The sequence below is a fragment of the Centroberyx gerrardi genome, chromosome 22 (assembly GCF_048128805.1).
Source record: "Centroberyx gerrardi isolate f3 chromosome 22, fCenGer3.hap1.cur.20231027, whole genome shotgun sequence".
NCBI classification, from domain to species: Eukaryota; Metazoa; Chordata; class Actinopteri; order Beryciformes; family Berycidae; genus Centroberyx; species Centroberyx gerrardi.
Window position 1 is genome coordinate 3,171,690 of NC_136018.1, and position 22,158 is coordinate 3,193,847.

The following is a 22,158-nucleotide window of genomic DNA, read 5'->3' on the forward strand; positions in this document are numbered from 1 at the left end:
ATGGTCTTTAATCCCAGGCGGTACATATCTTAATCATTTCTCCATACATTTCAGTTTCTGCAAGCGAAGCAAAAAGCATAAAGCTTAATATTGTTACACATGTATCACTTGTGTACAGAGCATAGCAGCATACAACTCACAGACACATGAGGTTCCTAGGTTACATACAGTTCATGAACTATTTCTGACACTTCTTCTCGCATGTGACTTCCTGAACTCGACTAGCTGCCTCTCTCTGTCTCCTTTCCCTTCTCTTTTCTTTCCACACATATTTTTTCATCTGTGTCTTGCTGACCCCTGGTCCTGCCCTCTCCAAGGCCCGTTGCATCCTAGTGGATGGGCCTACGACCCCTCGCGCCATTCCAGCAGCGGGCTTAACATAAGGCTCAGAGAGATGCTGGAAAATGAACGTGTAAAAATGGATTGAGAGTGTTTTTGGTGCATGACACCACACACACAGCTTTGAATGGACCTCAAGACACAAAATAAAACACTGGAAAGTGGAGAATATGGGACCTTTAAGAATATCTATGGACTTTAATGTAAAATTTAAAGCCATGTTAAAAGTCCATGTAACTGAGACCTTAATTGAGCTGGATATAGTCTCTTCCTTGTGTGTTTGATGTTTGTATTCCCTGTCTGTTGTGTTTTATTTCTATTTAAACTGTAACTGGTGTGCTGGCTTGGCCAGGTCTCCCTCGGAAAAGAGATTTCAATCTCAAGGGACTTCCTGGTTAAATAAAGGTTAAATAAATAAAAAAAAAATTCCTCTCTCTGTCTAGGCTGCAGCTGTTTTTGCCCCAATTGTGAGCAGAGCGAGAGTGGAGGGGAAACCCACCTCAACTCACTTCACTCACCTTTAAAATAGTGATGCAGAATCATAATTAACTTGATTATAAGACAAAATAAATCTAAGAAAGAGAGAGGAAGGGGGAGGAGAGGCAGCAGTGACAGATGCAACAGATTATCTCTTGGGAAGGAACAGGACAGAGACGCTGTCGTGCTGCGGCTCAAATTCTGTGGTTCAGAAAAGCAAGAAAATAACTTAGTAGAGTAGAGTAGAAATCAGCTGCAGCGACTGCAGAGAGAGATCCAGCTCAATATGTATGGATGAGACACACTCTAAAGACCAGGCTAGCTTAAAACCAGTTGACTTGAGACTTGACTTGACTCTGGTTCTGGTGACTTGGGACTTGACTCTGACTTGTACTTTGATGACTTGAAAAGGTTTCTAAAGTCTTGACTTGACATCTTGTGTTTGTGTAAATGACTTAGATTGAAAGTGATGAGATTTGTTCCAGCAGACGACTGAATTTAAATTCTGTTTTCTGAATTTGTATGGAATGATTGAATTTATTGAAGTTGAAACTGATTATAGAAATCAAACTCATGATGCTCTTACCAAATTTTTATCCTATTAAAACCATATTGCATTGAAAAGTCCTAGATATTTAGTTTTCTTTAAGATATTAAATTGATACTGGACTCTTGATTTGTTCTGACATGACTTGGACTTGACTTGGTAATCTACATTTAGACTTGGGACTTGATTTGAGACTTATGCCTCTCGACCTGAGACTGACTTGGGGCTCAAGCGAAGCTGACTTGGTCTCACCTCTGGGTGCCAAACACAGAGGCTGCATTAAAGAGGAGAGTGTTTACAGGAAACTCGTGCAACAACATGCAGACATTATAGGCATTATAGTAAATTAAGAGCAAAGTAGAAGAGAATTACGTGCAAAATAAGTGTTTTAGGTAATATATACATCTTGGTTTAAAAAACACCGACCACTGCACACATGTAAACGTTCCTGTCCTGTGGAGAAACAAACCAGGATTAAAGGTGAGCAGCCTGGCATCATGAAACTTAGTGAAATGAGCACAATGTGTTAAAATGCAGATCACAAGCTCTGTGCGGGAAAAGAGAGAGAGATGCGTTTCCCCACCAGGGAGGGATGAGGTGGAGGAGACACGGCTAGAAACAGGAAGTAGTTTGACATTTGAAAGCGGTGCGGACGCAGGGAGCCGCCATCGGTCCCTGAGCCCTATGGATTCTGCTGTGAGACAAAACAGCTCCAGATGTCCTCACATCTTTATGGAAGCTCATGAAAGCTGCAGGGAAGAAGTCATTAATCCTCAGATCAGACCGGAGCGCAAGAGGAATTCAACTTCCAGAGGAGAAGGTGTCTTTACAAGTTCTGATTCAGATTCCTTCTCAGTGTAGAAGAAGATCCAGATCAGCAGTGGAAGAATGAAACTCCTCGAGCCGAGACACTGGAACACAAGAAGACTGTTTACTCTCCATCCGACCTACAAAACTCCAGGTGTGCAGCTGGAACACAAACCTCCACCTGCAAACCTCACACTGGGAATAGCTAGGATGTATATTTGCACATCTGGACTCAGTTGCATGTCTGTGTGTATACATGTTCTCCCACCTGGTAATCTGAATAGTTAGCGAAGAAGCTGTATCTCTGTTTGCTGTGTCATTTTCAATACATTCGGCTGGTGTGATTTCACTACTCTCTGTTGTGAGATGATATATTTTTCTCTGCTGCTGCGATGAGACGATTTCCCTGCAGGAATCATTCAGGTTTCCTCTCGGCTGCACCTGCATTCGTCGGACACATCGGAAAAACAAATTTCCTACTTGGAAATTTCACATGAACGCCATTAAAAGTCAGTTTCCAAGTTACCGAGACACTTATATACACATAGACACCTGTGTAACGTTATTTGTAGTTAGCCAGACTAACCATCATAACTCATATTTGTTTAAATTAAGATTTTTTTAAATTAACTTTTGTCTTCCGGGTTTCATTTTCCGACAAAGCAGCATGTGAAAGCAACACTGTTTAGCAGCCACCTTGGAAATCCCAGATGTTGGATGTAAACACACAATACATATCTAAATAGTAGTTATGTTGTTTTTAAATAGAAAAACTGTACATTTAAAAATGAATGAAAATTGGCAGACACATTACTTTCTGTTCAGGAGTGTCTTTGACTTTCCCCTCCATGAAAACTAACTCAAAATCACTTTGTTTTATTTTTCTCATTGACTGTTGTAGGTAAATGTAGCATGTAATGAATTAATGTTATACTAAAGTCCCATTTTACTGCCTGTTGACCTGCTGCCTTACTGTTGCTCCGTCCCCAAGAGGAAATGTTTGGTAAATGTTTGGAGGTTTTTGTTCTATTTTCAGCCTCCTGATGTTAATAGTTGGGTAATGATCTGTGAACCGGTTGCCTGAGAGACTCTGGAGTTTCACCTCACAATATATTCAGTTGTTTCTATTGAATAACATGACAGAGAGTTGATGCAGGATAAAAATGCGCTGAGTCAGGCTTCTACAGTGATGACAGTTGTGTTCATGAAGTGTAAACACAGATATCTTGATGTTGCAACTCACCAGCTTTGCCACACTTCATGTGGCAATGTTACACTGAATTGAGTTTGCATGAGATCATATGAGGAAGTGTGACCAAACCGAGCTGAACCGCTCCACATGACTTTCTTACGCATGATTACTCTATTCCTTTTCCTCTTGCAGCACAGTTTCAAGTGGCATCCGTTACCGGTAATGTGAAAACATAAAGCCCTCCTCCTGCTCCACATCTGACATCCTGTATTCAAATGTTATTCTCTTTTAAAGTTACTGTCTGACCCTGAACAGCCTGTCTGTCAGTGTGTCTGTCTGTCTGTCTGTCTGTCTCTCTGTCAGTGTGTCTGTCTGTCTGTCTGTCTGTCTCTCTGTCAGTGTGTCTGTCTGTCTGTCTGTCAGTGTGTCCCGCCCACTCTCTCTTTCCAAAACACAACAGCGGCTCTGTCTTCTGGTAGGAAAACACACATCATGCTGAAAACGCTGCAGCACTTGTTCTCTTCTCAAACTTTTTCAGCTTGTGTCTCCCACCCTGGTCCAGGCATAACTACACAAAATTGTTAAATTTGTCACCAAACGATGAGTTTTAGTTTATTTTTTAAGGCTGTTTTACCTAATTCCTAACAACCTACTCCCCTTTTTATTTTTATTTTTTTCCCACATTACCAACATCTGTTTATATCCCTGTTAAAATAATAAAAATAAAGTATATATACTGTATATTAAAAAAAGGCTTTTACTTATTAGAAGCCCGGAAGCTACAGATTTCTCAAACTGCATTTCTCACTACAATTAAAAACATGATAGTTAAGAAGTTCGTTAAGAAAGTGATAGTTACGGAGAAAAAAAGTTATTTTTTGTGTGTAGAGGAAGTTGTTATATGCATGTATAAGTTGCAATTTTCTTTGCGTTTTATTTCTTTCGTCTTGTTGTTTCTCTCTGAATTTTGTTAGTGAACTGTACTGATGTGTGGAAAGTAAACACTGTAACACCAAAATAAAAATGAATTGTATAAGAAGTTGTGTGTTAGAAATATGATTTTTTCCACATTCCTGACCTGGAGCCAGTAGTCCAGCCCTCCCTCCTCCTGCATTACAGCTCCTCATTATTATTATAAAACTTAAACATGATGTCACTTCAACCTCAGTGGCGTCACTGAGCCGTTTAAAATGTTAATGTGAACCGGCTGAACAAAGACAACGAGACGCAGGTTTGATTACATTATATTGGGACAAAACCTCTTCATATATATACAGTGCATTGTTGGACACGGACAATCAACACATTATCACACAGTTCATAGTCAAGTCAGTCGAGCGAGAACACACACAACATTTGTCCCTTACTGTAGCATAGTCATACATGTGTTGTATCCTGAAACCTGAATTTAAATTAAGAGAACATCTGGGGAAATAAATACATCAATATGTCTGAAACAAAAACTAAAAACATCATTCACACCAAACGTTCTGGCTTGTTAAGAAGAATTAAAAAGGTTAAAGCTGCACTAGGCAAGAGTTTTATGTAAAAACACACTTATCTTTTCAGTCTAAATCACAAAGTGAACGATTTCTCACTTCTCACTGTGACACAGCAAAACTACTGACATCACTGCACAGGATTTCTGGGGTTTTGAAGTCTCTCACCTCTAACCGCTGACGTGTGAAGTCGCCTAGTGCAGCCTTAACAAATAAACCAGTCGGCCTACGTGAGTGAAAGAAGTGAGCGGGAAACCTACAGTTACTACAGATAACGCTTTCCTGCAGCTTGCCAGCAGCTCGGAGGGTTAAAGCTGTAAGACACGACGCTGTGGCCGAACGGCGGGTTGGTCCTGGATGTGAAGGGGGACGGGTTGTGTTACAGGTCGGCCTCAGGTGGAGGCGGAGCGGCTTCGTGAACAATGTGCACATTCAACACACTGCGGCTCCCAGGCTGCGGTAATGAAAACATCCACCTGCAGGCATTTGGCACCAATTCACCATCGTATCATTTCATTTCTCATACCAAGGTTGCATATCTGCATCTATGGCTCTGGGAGACGGCATAGCTGTGTGTGTGAGATATGCATATAGTTCAGATACAAGAGTAACACAGGTGTAGGTGTGTGTGTGTGTGTGTGTGTGTGTGTGTGTGTCTTCTTGCTGTCTCAGCTGGCTGTGTCGTTGTTCTCCACCTGCTCTTTCTTCTCAGTCTTCCAAGAAAAAGACAAGACATGAAACGCAGAGTTAGTTAGTTAAATATTCTCTACCAAACACTTTTTTATCAACATCCTCACAGTGAGCTCAACAGGGACAAATGATAAATCTTTCCTAACCAGTTTGGCCTTGAGGAAATATTTCAGCCCGTCCGCAGGTTCACTGACTGAAGACTAACCTTCTTTTTGCCAAACGGCGGCTCTTTCCAGAGTGTCTCCACGGCGACGCGGCCCTGCTGAACCCGGCTGTACACCGAGTCCCTGCTCACCTGGTGAAAACACACCACACGTGACGTCATTAGCCAACCGCAACACACACACACACACGCACACACACACACACACATGAGACACGATCCCCTAATGGAAAAACACTCTTGTCAGTTCGCTGATCAGAAACAAGGCTTTGATTTAGACGCAGGTGTAGGTGTGTTTTACATTTTACATTTACATCAGACCGCCGGCAACGCCACAATAAAAGTTCCAATAAAGTCTTCTGTTTTCACAAAACACAGCTTTTGGGAGCTGGGAGCTGCAGCTAATGCTCCACGCTGATGAGGCCGACCCTTCAGAGTAAAGGTCCCTCGGCAATATACCTGTGAGAAACAAGGGGTGCGCACAATACTTTGTGGGTTAAGAAGTGACTTTTTTTTCTTAAGAAGAACTTTTATGGTGGTGTTGACATGATATTAAGGCCAAGGACATGTAAGTAAGTGTAATGTAATGTAAGTTTGAGCCACCAAGGAGCAGGAAGGTGACGCTAAATGAAGTTCTCAATAATGGTGTTTTGAAGAACGAACGTTGGGACGCTAGTAATGGCACAGACATGTAGTGTCCCTTTGGGGCTAGTCAGCCTCTCTCAGCCTCTACTCTGCATCCTCCATAGTTTCTCCACCTGGTGGATCTGGAGGGAAATCTGCTGGATCGCTTTACGGCACAAAACAGGAAGAGGTTCTGTTCTTCCAGAGCAAACGGAGCTAAAGCTGAAAGAGTTTCTGGCAGCAGATGGTGGAAGGAGGGAAAGGAAGATGGAGAAATCACTTCCAACATGTTGATCCTCCTCAGGAAAGACAAAGAGAAACGTTTTGACCGAAGAAGTAACAGAAAGCAATGGGGTTTATGGGAAATGTAGTCTTAAAGGGTAACTTCGGTATTTTTCAACCTGGACCCTATTTTCCCATCTTTTTGTGTCTAAGTGACTAAAGGGAAATGAGAAATGAAACGTCCTCCCGGCACTCCTCTCTCCAACTCTCACTCACGTTTCCACAGTTGACTTCCTGCAACAACTCAACTCTCGCGAGACTTGGTTACACACAGACCGGATCAAGCGGATCAAGTTTCATTTCTCTGTAGGGTCCTTTCCATAATGTTGTCAGACACTTACAATAACAATCTGAGCCTGTCAGTGGCAAAAACAAGAACTTTTAGTGGACGTACATTGACGGTGTGATTTGCCCCGTCGGATTACATTGCAGCTCGTTTCGCGGCTGCCGGCTGAAGCGATCTCGCTCAATACTGGACCAATTTCAAAAATTGTTGTCCCCTTTAGTCACTTAAACACAAAAAGATGGGAAAATAGGGTCCAGGTTGAAAAATACCTAAGTTACCCTTTAATGTGGAGAAACACATGCCTCGCCGATATCTCAGCATGGATGAAGGAACGCCACCTTCAGCTTAACAAAGACTGAGCTCCTTGTCATCCCAGCCAGTCCCTCTGTACAACAACAGATCAGTATCCAGCTCGAATCAGCTCAGCTCATTCCTGTAAAGTCTGCCAGAAACTTGGGTGTCATGATTGATGACCAACTAACCTTTAAGGAGCATGTGGCTTCTGTTGCTCGGTCATGTCGATTTGCCCTGTACAACATCAGGAAGATCAGACCCAGCCTGTCTGAGCATGCAGCACAACTCCTAGTACCGGCTCTTGTAATATCACGCCTCGACTACTGCAACTCTTTACTGGCAGGGCTCCCGGCACGTACGCTCAAACCTCTGCAGATGATCCAGAACGCGGCGGTGCGTCTGGTCTTCAACCGGCCCAAAAAAGCACACGTCACTCCGCTGTTCACATCCCTCCACTCGCTCCCAGTTGCTGCCCGCATCAAGTTCAAGTCCTTGATGCTCGCCTACAAAGCAGCAACCAAAACGGCTCCGACCGACCTGAACTCCCTCATTCAGGTCTACGCTCCCTCCCGCTCGCTACGCTCTGCCTGGTGCTGCCGCCACAACAAGGCCCCAAGTCTCTAGCCAGACTCTTCTTCTGTGGTTCCTCGGTGGTGGAACGAGTTACCAAACTCCATTCGATCCGCAGAGTCCCTCTCAATCTTTAAGAAGCTCTTTAGTGAACACCTTCTCACATGATGGACTGTGTAATCCAAACAAAAAAACAAAAAAAACTTTATCTGCCGCCTAGATCATTGCTTGTGTTGTATTGAAATCTCATGTGTACAGTACGTCGCTTTGGATAAAAGCGTCTGCCAAATGGGAAATTGTAACTGTAATTGTCTGACACATTAACTGCCCACCAGCTTCATAGAAATCACATGATATGCGACCAACAGATCAGATCAAACGTCTCCTGCTCATTCATCACTTTGACAACCTTCTTCTTCATGTGTTTTCATATCTTTGCCCCCCCCAATCTGTTTGATGTTTGCATGTGTGGAGGCTGAAGCGTGTGTCTGTGTGTCTGTGTGTCCAGTTACTGTCTGAATATCCAAAATGACTCAGACATTCATGGAAATACAGAACTAAAAATGACAGGATATTATTCCATTTAATCCTCGTCACAGCACATCAATCACACGAAACTCATTGTGTCTGAGGGGATGTGAGCGGTGAGAAGGCAGAGTGACACTTCACAGCCGGCCCTTCCTACAGGGAAGCACAACCCTTTCCTACGAGGAAACGACTGGCAGATCAAACACACACACACACACACACACACACACACACACACACACACACAGGCCTTTTATACAACAATAACTAATGCATCTGTCTGGAAAGGTTTCTACAAAGTAAAACACATACACTCACAGGCTAAAATAATTGGAACACTATTTTTTCATAAAACATAAAGAGCTGTCACATGTTTGTTGAATAAAAGCTGCAGCCTGTTCTTCATCTGGTTATCTTCGCTGTTTTGTGACTTTCAATTCATGTGCAAATTTTAGGTTATGACTCGTTTTTTTGATGAGCATGACAATTAATTAATTGCTTTGATGAAGGCCATTAAGCCAAAACGTTAGCATGTGTGTTGACATGGCCAAAATAAATTGGTGAAATTGACATTAGTCAACTTCGTCCTGAAGATTTGTGCGTGCTACCTGTTTACCTTTGGGTATTTGATGCATGACAATTAATCATAATTAACAATTAGCCTAATTATTTTCTCATCAAATAATAATAATTGGTGAATCAAATGTTGCTATCATGTCAGTACTAACTGAGTACAATCTTCAGCTAATACAGAAAGTCTTTGGTGCTCATTATAGATTCAGTGGAGCGGGGAAGTGGAGCGAGCATCTACAACAAAAAAGATGATAATATCCGGGCCATAATCCAACACTTACACATCACATGAGTCACAAACATGCTCAGATTTCATGCTCAGATCTTTTTTTAGTTCCGTTTTTCACTTCTCACTCACTGGACTCCATATGGAGCAGAGGTCAGCATTTGAAAACTTGCAAAATATCAGCATATTATCATTTGATAATATGATTAATAGTTAATTATGATTAATTGTCATGCTCATCAAAAACACAAAAAAGAGCCGTAATCTAAAAGTTGCACATGAATAGCAGCGAGTAATTTAGTCAAATTGTTTTGCTTTACAAACATGTGACAGCTCTTTTATGTTTTATGGAAACATGCTGTTCCAAAGAATAAAAAACAGGAGAAAGAGAAAGAAGGAGAAAGAGTGCTAACTGGCTCCCTGGTTCCCACAAGAGTTGGCATCATATAGCAATAATACCCAGCATGCCGTTCTTTACTGTGATTATCGTTGGCATCAATAAAATATCCATAATCAGTCAGGAGCACGCTAGTGGCTGCTGTGGCTTTCATACAACAAATAACAACACTGCTGTTCTGTCTGAAGAGACACATTTGGGCTGGACCGATATATCGAGCCGATATTGGCCTTTCAATACAAACCGTATGGGGTTATACGGGGTCAGAGTCCTGCTGGCTCACCATCATGTAAATACCACCAGTGTTGGGGGGAGAACTTTAATTTATTTTTTTGCGAGAACGAGTAACTTACGAGTAAAGTCACTAGATTCAAAAGTAACCTTCACCTAACACTGAACCCAACGTCCTGGGTTTGAATCCTTCCCTCTCCCTCTCCCTCCAGTCTTTCTTTACTGTTCTTTAACGAATTGTATACTGGCCAGTGAATATTTCCCACTGTTGATATAATGGAGGGTAGGATTTGGGGAGTCAGTCTGTAAAACCTGCAGTGAAACCTGCCTCACCCTGCCTTAAAGCAGTGGTTCTCAACGTGGGGTCCGGGGACCACCAGGGGTCCTTGAGAGGGTTCCAGGGGGTCCCCAGCAAACTGATGAATCGTTAAACTTCAGTATTATTTCGTTTACAAGAAGTTAACACAATTAGTGAATGTAGCAGAATGACTGTTTTGATCATAGTTTCTCTGTTATCTCTCTGCCTACAATACAGATAGTCATGGGATTCTGGACAATATAATATCTAACAATAAAAATATTCTCAGATTTGGGTCGGAGAGACAAAATCTCATCAAATGGGGGTCTGTGGCGCTAATGTGGACTAAATTAGAGGTCCTGGATATGAAAAAGGTTGAGAATCACTGCCTTAAAGGAACATACCAGTGTTTTTGCATGTTTTAACCCATTTACTACACCTCACACATACTTCACATTACTATCGACTGTTTTACAAAGTGTACGGTGGCCAGCAGGGACAAAGCTTGAGAACAGGCAGATCAAAGACTGGAAATAATTGAGGAATTCAAACTGTAATTGTCTCAATAAATTACCTGCCAGTGTGGCAGGTGACTCTTCATGATTGATCCACCAGACTATGGAGAGTTTTAGTGTCTCAGTTTTAGAGTGAATGCCGTCTTACAGGCTTTTTCACACTGAATCATTTCATTTTTTTAGCATTGAAAATGGCCAAATTTAAATATACTGAATATCAGCACAAAATATTGGCTATCGGCAGCTTCAATCCCAAATTATCGGTATCTGTAAAAATGTGTATCGGTAGAACCTTAGTATACACACATGAGAATAAAAAAATATGGTAATATGGTGGTAATATACAGTACATGAAACATTAGATGATAAAAATATACCTTGAATAAGGACGCAGCCTGTTGAGGGTAAAACATGGAGGCACTCAGAGCCATGAGGCCAACTGGAAACACCAGCCTCCTCACCCTGGAGCCTGAGAGAGAGAGGGGAAGAGAGGGAGAGAGAGAGAGGAGAGAGAGGGGAGAGAAAGAGAGTGAGACGGGGGGGGGGGGGGGGGGGACAGAGAGAGAGACAGACAGAGAGAGAGAGAGAGAGGAGAGAAGAGAGAGAGAGACAGAAAGAGAGTGGGACAGAGAGAGGGGGGGGGCAGAGAGAGAGAGTGAGACAGAGAGAGTGAGACAGAGACAGAGAGAGTGAGACAGAGAGAGAGTGAGACAGAGAGAGACAGAGAGAGTGAGACAGAGAGGGGGGGGGCAGAGAGAGAGTGAGACAGAGAGAGTGAGACAGAGAGAGAGAGAGACAGAGAGAGTGAGACAGAGAGAGAGAGAGACAGAGAGAGTGAGACAGAGAGAGAGAGACAGAGAGAGGAGAGAAGAGAGAGAGGGGAGAGAAAGACAGAGAGAGAGAGAGAAAGAGTGAGACAGAGAGGGGGGGCAGAGAGAGAGAAAGAGAGTGAGACAGAGGGGGGGGCAGAGAGAGAGAGAGTGAGACAGAGACAGAGAGAGTGAGACAGAGAGAGAGACAGAGAGAGAGAGACAGAGAGAGTGAGACAGAGAGAGAGAGACAGAGAGTGAGACAGAGAGAGACAGAGAGAGAGAGACAGAGAGAGACAGAGAGAGACAGAGAGAGAGAGACAGAGAGTGAGACAGAGAGAGAGAGACAGAGAGAGAGAGAGACAGAGAGAGAGAGAGGGAGAGAGACAGAAAGAGTTTCATTCCCAGAGCCACAAGAATTCAAAGCGATAACAGCTGCTCACCTGACCTGCTAAGACCTGTGACCTCTCACCCCAAACCTCACTTCCTTCATCTCAACCTAACTATATTGCTTTATGCTTGATCAACTTGAAGACAGACCGAGAGTGAGGAAGGAAGATTACACTCACTGTCTCCAAAGCAACTCTTTTTTATCTCTAACAGTTTTTACTGGCTGATTATGTGCAGCGCTCTTTTAGCTTAATGTTTTGTTTGTTGTATTTTTACTTATTCTCGTAGATAACTGGCCAATCGTAGACGAGGTGACGTCACCTCCAGATGTTTCCAGCAGATACAATATAGTTTGATATGAGAAAATGTTTCAGGATGTAAAACATCAGCGGTAAACGTCAGGTTTTGGTGTCAGTCCCTCAGAATCAAAGAGCGAGGGCTTCTTTCTAGAGCCGCCATTTTGCACCGAGAGACGTTCAACAATCATACAGGGAGAAATCCATCGTAGAAGAGGAGAGAGACCAGTTTCTCCACCCACAGGAGCAGGAGAGAGACCAGCATGCACTGCAGCCACAGGACAGGTTGATAGAAAAGAGCATCAGATCTTTTCTATCCATCGCTGTCTTGATTGGAGGAGAATGTGTGAGAGGAGGCTGCAATGCATGCTGGGATCAAACTGTTTCCAGTCTGTAGCTGATCCCAGTTTAAAAACATAATAAATAAATAGATAAAAAAAAGTGTAGGGCTGAAAGGGAGAGGAGGACACGGACCTGGGACCGTGTAACGAATATAGCGCGGCATCTTTTGTTCTTTTTCTTTTATAGTTTCTTCCTTCCTATAGTTTTTCTTCCTCTTTTTAATAATAATAATAGTAAAATAACTAGTAGTAATAAATTGAGTAAAGGCAAATGTATGGTTTCTGCGGTGTGCCCGGTGTTCGCGGCAAGACCGTTCTCTCCGCAGAGCCACAGCATTTCATGGTAAATGCGGTAACAGCGCGGTGTTCGTGGAGAGCGCAGAATCTCCTCTGATTGTCCATTTTTGCCGGTTGTCAGCTGTCAGTTTGCTCAAATAGACTACTTCCCTGGTAACCAACTAACATAGCAACCATTAACCAATCACAGCCTCTGAACTGACTGCGGCGTTTGCGGAGGCCTCCGTAGAGTTTCATTTTTTGAGAGGAGCAACCCTCCGCACCGCGAACACCGGACACACTGCAGAAACCATACATTTGCCTTAATAAGAGTGTGTGTGTGTGTGTGTGTGTGTTCAGGAAGTAAGGTTGGGCGGTCGCGTGCCAGACGGTGGGCGGCGGCGTTTGTGTGGCCCACTTCCTGTTTCCTGTACGGTTCGTCTCAGTGATGGCTTCTGGGAGATTACAGCTTGTCTTTGAGTCCAGATAGATGACAGGCGGTGGATGTACAGTGTGTTGATGTAGGCTGGAAGTCTGAATGCTTTATATTGTTTTATTGCCTTATTTTGAATGATTTGGAGTCGGTTCATCTGTTGATTCATTTGATTTGGCTTTTTTGGGTTCAACAAAATACATCCTACCACTACTACCAGTCAAAAGTTTGGACAATTTTTTCTTAATTTTATACTATTTTCCACATTTTACAATAACAGTAAAGACATCAAAACTATGAAATAACACAAATGGAATTATGCAGTGACCAACAAAGTGTTAAACAAATCAAAACTATCTTATATTTTAGATTCTTTAAAGTAGCCGCCCTTTGCCTTGATGGAAAGGCAATGGCTTTGGAAAGAAATTCATACATAGGATCAACTTCACTATTTATATTTGTCTAAGAAACACATTTCAAGCATTTAAGCAGAAGCCTTTAGATCAAAATGGCTTTAAGAGAATGAAAAACATAGTACATTCAATCAGGTGTGTCCAAACCTTTGACTGGTAGTGCAAATTACACACTTCATCACAAAATAACTCCTGGAACGCACTGAACATCACAGCTGGATGACATGTAACAGTGGAAGAGGATCTGAAGGTGTATTTTTCCTTTAATTATCTTTGATTTTCAGCTGAGCCACTGTGTTGCAGCGTGCTCACTTCTTATCGGCCTGTCTGTGACCTCTGACCTGATCAGCTCCTGCTGCTGGGGAAATGTGTGTCAGTGTGTGTGTGTGTGTGTGTGTGTGTGTGTGTGTTGGTGTGCACACACACACGCAGGCATGCATGTGTTACCTTTGGCCAGATAAAGTCCCAGGAAGCCGGAGAAGCCCACCACCCCGACGCTGGGGTAAAGGTCAGGGGGCGGGTCGCTGAGGAAGCGGTACACATCTGGAACACAGAGGAAGAGGAGGAGGAGGAGGAGGAAGAGGAAGAGGAGAGACGGCAGGTGAACATGTCAGGTCGGCATGTTCAGACACAGCGATGGAGTCAGGCGTGCAAAAGCAAAGATCACATTCAGGATTCCCACAGTTTCAATTACAAAACTCCATCCTTTGTCCAGACCTTGGTTGTTCAGAATAATTTCAAAAGTGAAGACGTAGAAGCAGCAGAGAAACCATACATAGAACGTAGCGAGTGCAAAAGTGTAATAACATAATTTTGTAAATAAACATGATTAATAATGGCAATCTCAATATTCAGCATAGGAATCGGGATTGTAATTTTACTGCCATCATCATGCAGCCCTAATGTGAGATGACTCAGTCTTAGCCCTGTGGTGGACTGGTGACCTGCCTTCCACCCAATGCATGCTGGGATAGGCTCGAGCCCCTCGTGACCCTGAATAGGAACAAGCAGGCGAAGACGATGAACGAGTCAAAGCCTTGCTCTGGTTGTTGAGGCACAAGAGACGGTTATTCTCTTTCCCCACCAAGTCCTGAGATTCAAACCAGCGCCTAACCGATCACAAGCCGCTTCTCAAACCCCGTCAGTGTGTTTTCTCACCTGTGACTTTTGTAACGGAGGTGTTGATGGTCGGCTCCACGGTCCGGTACGCTTCCTGTGGGCCGAAGATCATCAGCGGACAGAGAGACGGACAGAAGAACAGGTTACACTCAGCTGATATCAGCCTCTGTCCAGGCTACTAACTTATTCTTACTGGCTCTGACAATGTGCCTGTTGTTCTCCCTGGCTCCTGTTTCTTTACCTAGCACTTCTCTATCGCATATGATCCTTCTAGTGTCACAAGAATAGCGTGTTACATCTTTTCTTGTGTTACTCTCAAGTCGCTCTGGATAGGAGTGTCAGCTAAATGCCTGAAATGTAACAGGGATAGCAGATGCCTCAAGTCAACACTGACTAACTCTAAATTAATGGAATAATAAAAAGCCGACTGGTTAATATACACCAAGTGTACAGAATATTACTGACCAGTTGAAATCCAGGGTGAAAGCTCTGATTCCTCATTGATTTCACCTATTAACTGCATCTCAGTCATGAAGGAGAGGTTGGCATGAAGGGGAGGAGGCGGATTTTAAAAGGATTTTAAGCCTTGAGGCGGTGGAGATAATTATTGTACCGAAGAGTATGCAACTCCCTATCAGGAGTTTTGAACACTGAATATGTATCAGTCCTCCTGTAACATTTCATATTGGTGCAAAGAGCAGAGAGAGCGTGACTTGCATGTGAAGGCCTAGAGGTTTGGCACAGCTGGTTTGACGTGGTTTTGGACACGTGTGGTCACAGCACATCGAGCCAAAACTTACTTTAACGGCGCCGTTATCCAACGACCATCTTTTGATGTTTACAGTAGGTAAGCTACTGTAAATGTTATATAGGGTTTAAGCTGCAGCCACCAATATGACTACTTGCATTTAAGTGCTTTATAACAGTATTTCTTACCCATAATGCTTGGGATTAGCTGAAGGCATTTGAAAAATATTGTAGTCATGCTAGGTGTTGACTACGCTGATTGCAACACAATGCTATCTGGTGTAGTTTGATGTGTTTTGATTATGACTGTATAATTTCTGTCACTTTATTGCTAATGTTGAAGGAATATTGCCTAACCATCTTTACATCACAAGGATCACAGTGTAAATAAGTGTCTTTATCATGATGTCCTCCACGAATTCATTGATGACAAAAGTGTTTTTAAAGTTAAAATTAACCAATTCATTTAAACTCAAGGAAAGCTGGCTATTTTTGGAAACACGCTAAACCTAAAAGAAACCAAAACACTCTTTACAGGCCTGACAGTCTCTTACCTCAACTTTCTCCAGGGCAGATTGACTCGTTTGCTGCAAAAAAAAAGACAGGAAAATACACAACACTCATTACTATCACACGGGACTCTTAACGTTTCCTCAGACTGAGTTCAGTATTAAAAATACTCAAGGCTGTACTTGCTGTACTTGTAAACATAATGAAAAACAGAAGGTGTTAAATCCTGCAGGCAAAGGGGGGGCTGCTGCCAAGAGGAGAAGAGCAGCAGAAGAGCAAAACAGCGGCGGTTCCAGCTTCATGTGTCTTTGCTTATACGTTGTGTTTTTATGCGAGCGACCTTAGGTTGTTTAGGCTGGTTGTCTGCAAACATACATTCCTTCAAGAACATAACCGGCAAACTATTAATTAAAATAATGATTTGCGTCCGACTTATTTACCTACCCGCTCGCCTAATTCGAGTTTCTCCGCCAAGCCCAAACATGACAGTGAGAAACATCCAGAAACACGCTCGTCATCTTGTCATCGATTCCCCAGGTAATTGCGCTGGGTGTGTCTCATATCGAAATTATTGCGTAACGTGTTCCTTGTGTGTTTCTGGCACCGTGCTGGAACGAAAGGCTGCGAGGTGCCGTTGTTTTGCTGCTCAGTTCATGCGATTATATTGACTGCAGCTATAGTAAATGCAGGGAATCATAACAACTGACCGACAACATCACATCGCACAGCAGGAATGGTAAATTGGGAGAGTTGTGGAGCGGTGAGAGAGCCAGCAGCTTGTGAGGAACATATGCCTCTTCAGATGAACTTATGGCTCGGTGCTCTGCCAACAGCTATAAACTGACTTCCCATAAAATCTATCAAAAACATGTGGCTAGTGTCACTCCACAATGTTTTCCTTTTAAAAGTAGGGTAAGACTTGACCTCAATTGCATAATATTTTGTGATGGATACATAAGGCCAGGAAGTTCATCAGAGCATCGAAAGCTGATGGTAACTGAGTTGAAGTCTTTTATTAGAATGCTGCCATTCACATTTTCTACGTGGATTTCTTAAAAGTTCCTGACTAAGTAGCTCACAACATTCAGTGTATAGTAGCGCCTCTCCTCTACGACTAATTGTGCATTCACGCGCTATTGGATATATCGGAAAAATTAATTTCCAAATTGGAAATTTCCCATGAACGCAGTCCAAAGTCGGATGACTAAGTCGGATGACTAAGTCGGAAAATCAGAGAAAAATTTGCTACCCGAGTTTCCGAGTTATGACACAATGGTGACCTTTAACCTTCTCAACAACGTGAAGAAATAAAGTTTTGTGATTTAATAGTGAGAAAACACACACATGCACCTTTATTGCAAGTTTGAAGTCAGACAGACTAAGTTTGTGAAATTAGCTTGTTAAGCTGCAGGACGTCTGTGTTTGTTTATTTTTTGTCTTCCTGTTTTGATTTGCCAACAAAACAAACGACTTGAAAGTAGAGCCAGAACGAAATATGCTATATTTCCAGTTCTTTGTTGACCATTGTTTAACTGGAAGGTGGTGACAGGGTGTCAGGTGTGAGCGTACCTGACACTGGTTGGTGTATGGCTCGGCCCATTTCCTCAGGCTGGCCACGCCCTGCTCCACTGGCCCCGCCTCCTGCTCCACATACTGAGCCTCCACCTCTGGACTGCTGTACAGAGATGGCAGCTGCAACACACACACACACACACACAAACACGAAGATGCATGCTAGTGTTCACTCGTCTGTGCCCGCAGGCACGCACACACAGACAAAACCACACGTTATGTAACAAATGTTTTGCAGCCTAACCCTATAGATAATGTGAGGGTGGGGCATCCAGAACCCAGTGTTGTGCCAACATTCGTTTCCCTTTAAAACAAAAGTGTTTCCCTGGGGGTATGTGCCTTGGTTTCATGCCAGCGAAGAACAGAACATAATTTCAATATTTGTGGATAGTTTTCATGGCTTTTCAAACAATAAAACATTTTAAAAACATTTTGTGGTATTACAAAGAATGAAAGTTGCCTAACGAAAGTATCCTGCCTGGTTTCCTCATAATGAATAGAGATCACACTTGTTTCTGTTTCTTATTATCTCAAACCACAAGCATCCACTGGTTCTACAAGTGCAAAACAACAACACCACCACACAGAGGATGGACACACACTGAAAACAAGGACACACACCGCCAGAAAACACAGTTTTAGGGATACAAATGTTGGCACAACACCCGCTCCCCCCCTGCCCATGTCAGTACTGTACCTCGTCAATGCTGAGAGCTGGCACTGTGTTCTTCTTCTTCCCCTCGCTGGCAGCCAGCACCGAGCCGCTCATCAGGCCCAGCAGCCCGGGAGCCGCGACAGACAGCGACACCTGGCGGCGGAGGGGCGGAATAAACAAACGGTTGATGATGATGCTGAAGCTAAATGATGCTGCAATGTTAATAAATTACCATTAAACAATGATTCAGAGACTATAGACTCTATCAGGAATATAATATGACTTTCAACTTAATGTACTCTACAGTAACGGACTCGGAAACAGAGCCTACGCATGTTTGACCTGTGAGAGTAGCTAGCAACTTGCTAACGTTAGCTGTTAGCTAACCTAGCACTATGAAAATAATCATATCGTTCTCAACATCGTTGTCTCTCTCCAGTGTCAAACAATACTTTATAACGCTGTCTACTCTTTTGTTAATGAATTATAGGTTTAAAGTGGTGAAGGGTAAAGTAATGGACTATTACCAATTTCATGTGTGACATATCCGTCCAGCAATGCAGTGCGCTTTTCTACGGCAAGCCAGAGGACATCAACAGTGACGCATGCGTATCGTGCCTGACGTCAAAAACGCTCAGGGGCTGTCTCTGCCCTCTCTCTACCTCACACATATGCCTCACACACACACTTTCTCACACACAAACAAAACAAAACTGTACGCAGTTGAAAGTTGAACAATATGAACATTTATTCCTGGAAAGAAATTACAAATCGTTCCAAAGAGTTACTACTCAGATTATAGTTATGTTAATCTGATTTCTTTTAACTTCCTTTTTCAGATACAGTCGTCGTAACAGGGTATGTTTGTTTTTATCCTCATTATTCTATTCTTTTATCCTACTGAGAGACTGAAGACTGGTGGACTAAAGGATGCTGCGCTATGACAGGATGTGCCTCAAAGGAAGGACAGTAGTATTGGTTACACGTTTCCAAACGGCAGAGGAGAGGAGGAGCAGAGTGAAGACTGGAGTTTGGCATTTTCCATGTTCATGATACTGACTGCAGGATACAAGTAGACACGTTTAGACACAGGACACGTGGAGTTAAAAGAGCGCTTTCCCAACCCGACCTGCCGCTGCTAATGCTTCAGCACCGGTGTGTTCACACAGGAGGGCCGCTCGTGAGGTATGGAGTTAGTTTTGTGTCGTTATTTTGAAAGTGGAGGGGGGGGGGAGTTTGGAATCTGGGAAAACTCAAAAGCACAAAAGAGTTTGAAAGTGAAAAATAAACGTTTACAGTTGTGGATTCTTCTCCTGTCTCTTATTTCTCTGTTCCTCTTTTTTTTTTGTCTTTTTTAGAAAGTAAATTAACAATTGGATTTATTTTTTTTGCTAGCGCAGAGCCTGGCACCTGTGCTCAGTTTACTGTCGTGGGAACAAGGAAGTTGCTACAGTTAGCTAACGAAACAAAACTTTACAAAAACGATAAGTTTTGTTACCCCCACAAAACATTCATCCATTTTTATCTCACTTTTTTAATTCACTCAGAGTTGCTACCTCACAGAGTAAATTCTAATTAATATGCGCAATTTCCATCGTTAGCGATATAGCTAAGCTAATGATGGCAACTTGTTCACAAAAACAAACCAGAAATGCTGTTTCCGGGGGTTTGTGCGAGAATCCAATTTCAAACTCAGAGCCAATCAGGGCTGCCTTTGGCTCAGCAAGGTTTCGTTGTCCCACGTTTTATATCAAGAATTTCTCCAGACCTCCGTTGATTGAGCTGGAGGTGCGGCTACGCAAGATTATCTTAAGGGTGATAGGATTTTTCTGCCCAAATAAGGGATTCAAGATCCCGTCGGGAAATGTACAGAGGTGTAAAATAATTGCCTTTAACTGCGTCCAACACTAATATTGACTTTTTTGCTTTCAAGGGTTCCTCTGTTATGCATTTCTTTATTTGTGGAGGTTGATTCTGATGGGATTTGAAACTGCAATGGAAAAAAAAACAAAAAACGCGAGCCATACTCTTGATTACATTAGTATGACGACAGCTTTGGCTACATTTATTTCTCCATTTTCACGTTTAAATTTTTTTTTTCTGCTTTCAAACCTTTTTTCACATTCAAAACATTTTTTGGTCACTTTCAAAATAAAGATACAAAAGTAACTCCATTGAGAAATATAAGACTTCTCACTGCTGAGGCATTTACATGGAAGGTTACACAAACTTAATATTTCTCTAACAGTGCCACAAACCAGCAAAGATTTCCCCAAAGACAAAACCATGTTGATGTGCTGCTGCATGAACACTGCAGTGCCGGGTCAGGACTTGGGCTTGTGTATTCATAGAAGTGAGATCATTGGTAGAACTAACCACGAATGAAAGGAAAATACCGGTGCTTCTTTAAAGTTTGTGCCAATGCTCTAGTTTCCTCTCTGGTTTCTGCACACAGTCGGCACAGTTGCAGATATCAGCGCTCGTTTTCCTCCCTGCAGAAGAAGCTGCCATTCATTCTTTCTGTTTCGTCCTTATATCGGCGCTGCGTTACGTCCCGCTCTGCTTCCTGTCAATCCATGTCTTTTTATATAAGGCGTCTTTGTTAGCCGGGACATCAGTATATTTCAAGCTAGGTTTGACACCATAACAATTATGGAAAACGAGTAAATGTTAAAAAATCAAATTGCATACGGCATGCAAAATGATTTGAAATATAAACTAGATGTAGACAGTAGGGGGCTACAAGTCTAAATGACACCGGTATTATCCTTTAAATGCACCAATTTCTGCTTTATTGATAATCCAAAACACCTGACAGTTGTCAACCTTTTCCACTGTAGGCTAGCTGGTTTTGTAAATCCCACTTCTTGGCAATCCGACCAACAAAAGAAAGACAGTCTGTTCTCAAAAGCATCCCTTCGTTAGCCAGGTACAGCGCTGCTGAGGTGGAGAGGACAGAAGGTAGAGAAGGACAGAAGGTAGAGAAGGACGATTAAATGTCACAATTAAATGTCATGGCCTCTCTCTCTCTCTCGACGCAAAAGAATGATTCACAATGCAATTCATATCAAAATAAATAATCCCACTACTGTTATACTCGGTGCATAGCTTGGTGGAAGCGACGCCTTGGAAAATAAATAAATTAAATACATGGCTGAAAGACAGAACTGCATCAGTATGTGCTCTAGCCCTTTTCACAGTTGGCTCATGAAAAAAAATGGAAAAAAAAATAAATATACAGAGAGGACTAGGTCCAAAACATTTAGCTGGTTATCAAGCTGGGCTGCAGGATCAAGGCGCTGGACAAAAAACTGATGTAACCTGTAAATATCACAACGGATCAGCTGTTGCATCCGCTATGAATCTTCGGACATAATAATAAAGCTCTTCAGGCTGTTTTATTAATGTGCAGGGTCCGAAATTAACACGGCAAGCGCCAAATGCTGGTACAATTTGTCTTTGGCGGATAAATCAACAAGGGCCAGCAACATTTTTGAGACGATGACATTTAAACGCCTCAGTCATATTGGGTTCCGTTACGCTTACAGCCGTCGGCACGTGAGCCAAGAAGTTAATTTCGGACGCTGCTAATATGTCTGCAATGGTACAACATGTTACCGGTCCTTGGTAAACCGTGATCTCGCAAGAGCCGCAATGAAAACCAATCAAGTACAGAGAATATTGACATGAATAAGTACAGCAATGCCGATGACTAGAGGGATTACGAGGACGGCCTTTCACATACAGGTTATTTCCAGAAAACGCAGACCAGTGTCACTGCAGTGCAGTCATGACATCATCGTCACCATCGTCTTCATCACCGCTTGAAGAACGAGCCCTCACACACCAAGTAGTGTTATTTTTTTTCAATCTTTCATTCAGCTGCCTAGGTGTGTCCGCATGCTCGCTCTCTCTCTCTCTCACACACACACACACACATACACACATTTCCTCAAACCAAGAAATGGAGAAAGGAAGGAGGGCACAAAAAGACACAGTGATGTTACATGAACATGAGTACAGTATGGTGGATATAGGGGAGTGAAGAGCAGAATTAAG

The 22,158-nt window shown here is 42.7% G+C and overlaps 2 protein-coding genes across 2 annotated transcripts in view; one reads left to right on the top strand and one right to left on the bottom strand.

Annotated features, from left to right (window-relative positions):
• LOC139915702 (diamine acetyltransferase 1-like) overlaps nt 1–22,158 on the top strand; it is a 52,473-nt gene that overhangs the window by 10,715 nt on the left and 19,600 nt on the right. The gene's annotated exons all lie outside the window — the stretch shown is intronic.
• apoob (apolipoprotein O, b) lies at nt 4,505–18,663 on the bottom strand. The gene is made up of 9 exons (XM_071904401.2): nt 18,627–18,663; nt 18,142–18,252; nt 17,442–17,564; nt 15,917–15,949; nt 14,655–14,709; nt 13,944–14,039; nt 10,916–11,007; nt 5,757–5,846; nt 4,505–5,574 (listed from the first exon to the last, which is right to left on the bottom strand). Exons 1-9 carry the CDS (start codon nt 18,642–18,644, stop codon nt 5,530–5,532), a joined length of 663 nt encoding a protein of 220 aa, XP_071760502.2. The 5' UTR covers nt 18,645–18,663; the 3' UTR covers nt 4,505–5,529.

Coding starts and splice junctions, on each gene's coding strand:
- apoob (XM_071904401.2), bottom strand. Junction 14,710..15,916: donor CTGCCCTGGAGAAAGTTGAG/GTAAGAGACTGT, acceptor TTCGGCCCACAG/GAAGCGTACCGGACCGTGGA. Junction 5,575..5,756: donor CGCCGTTTGGCAAAAAGAAG/GTTAGTCTTCAG, acceptor TTTTCTTGGAAG/ACTGAGAAGAAAGAGCAGGT.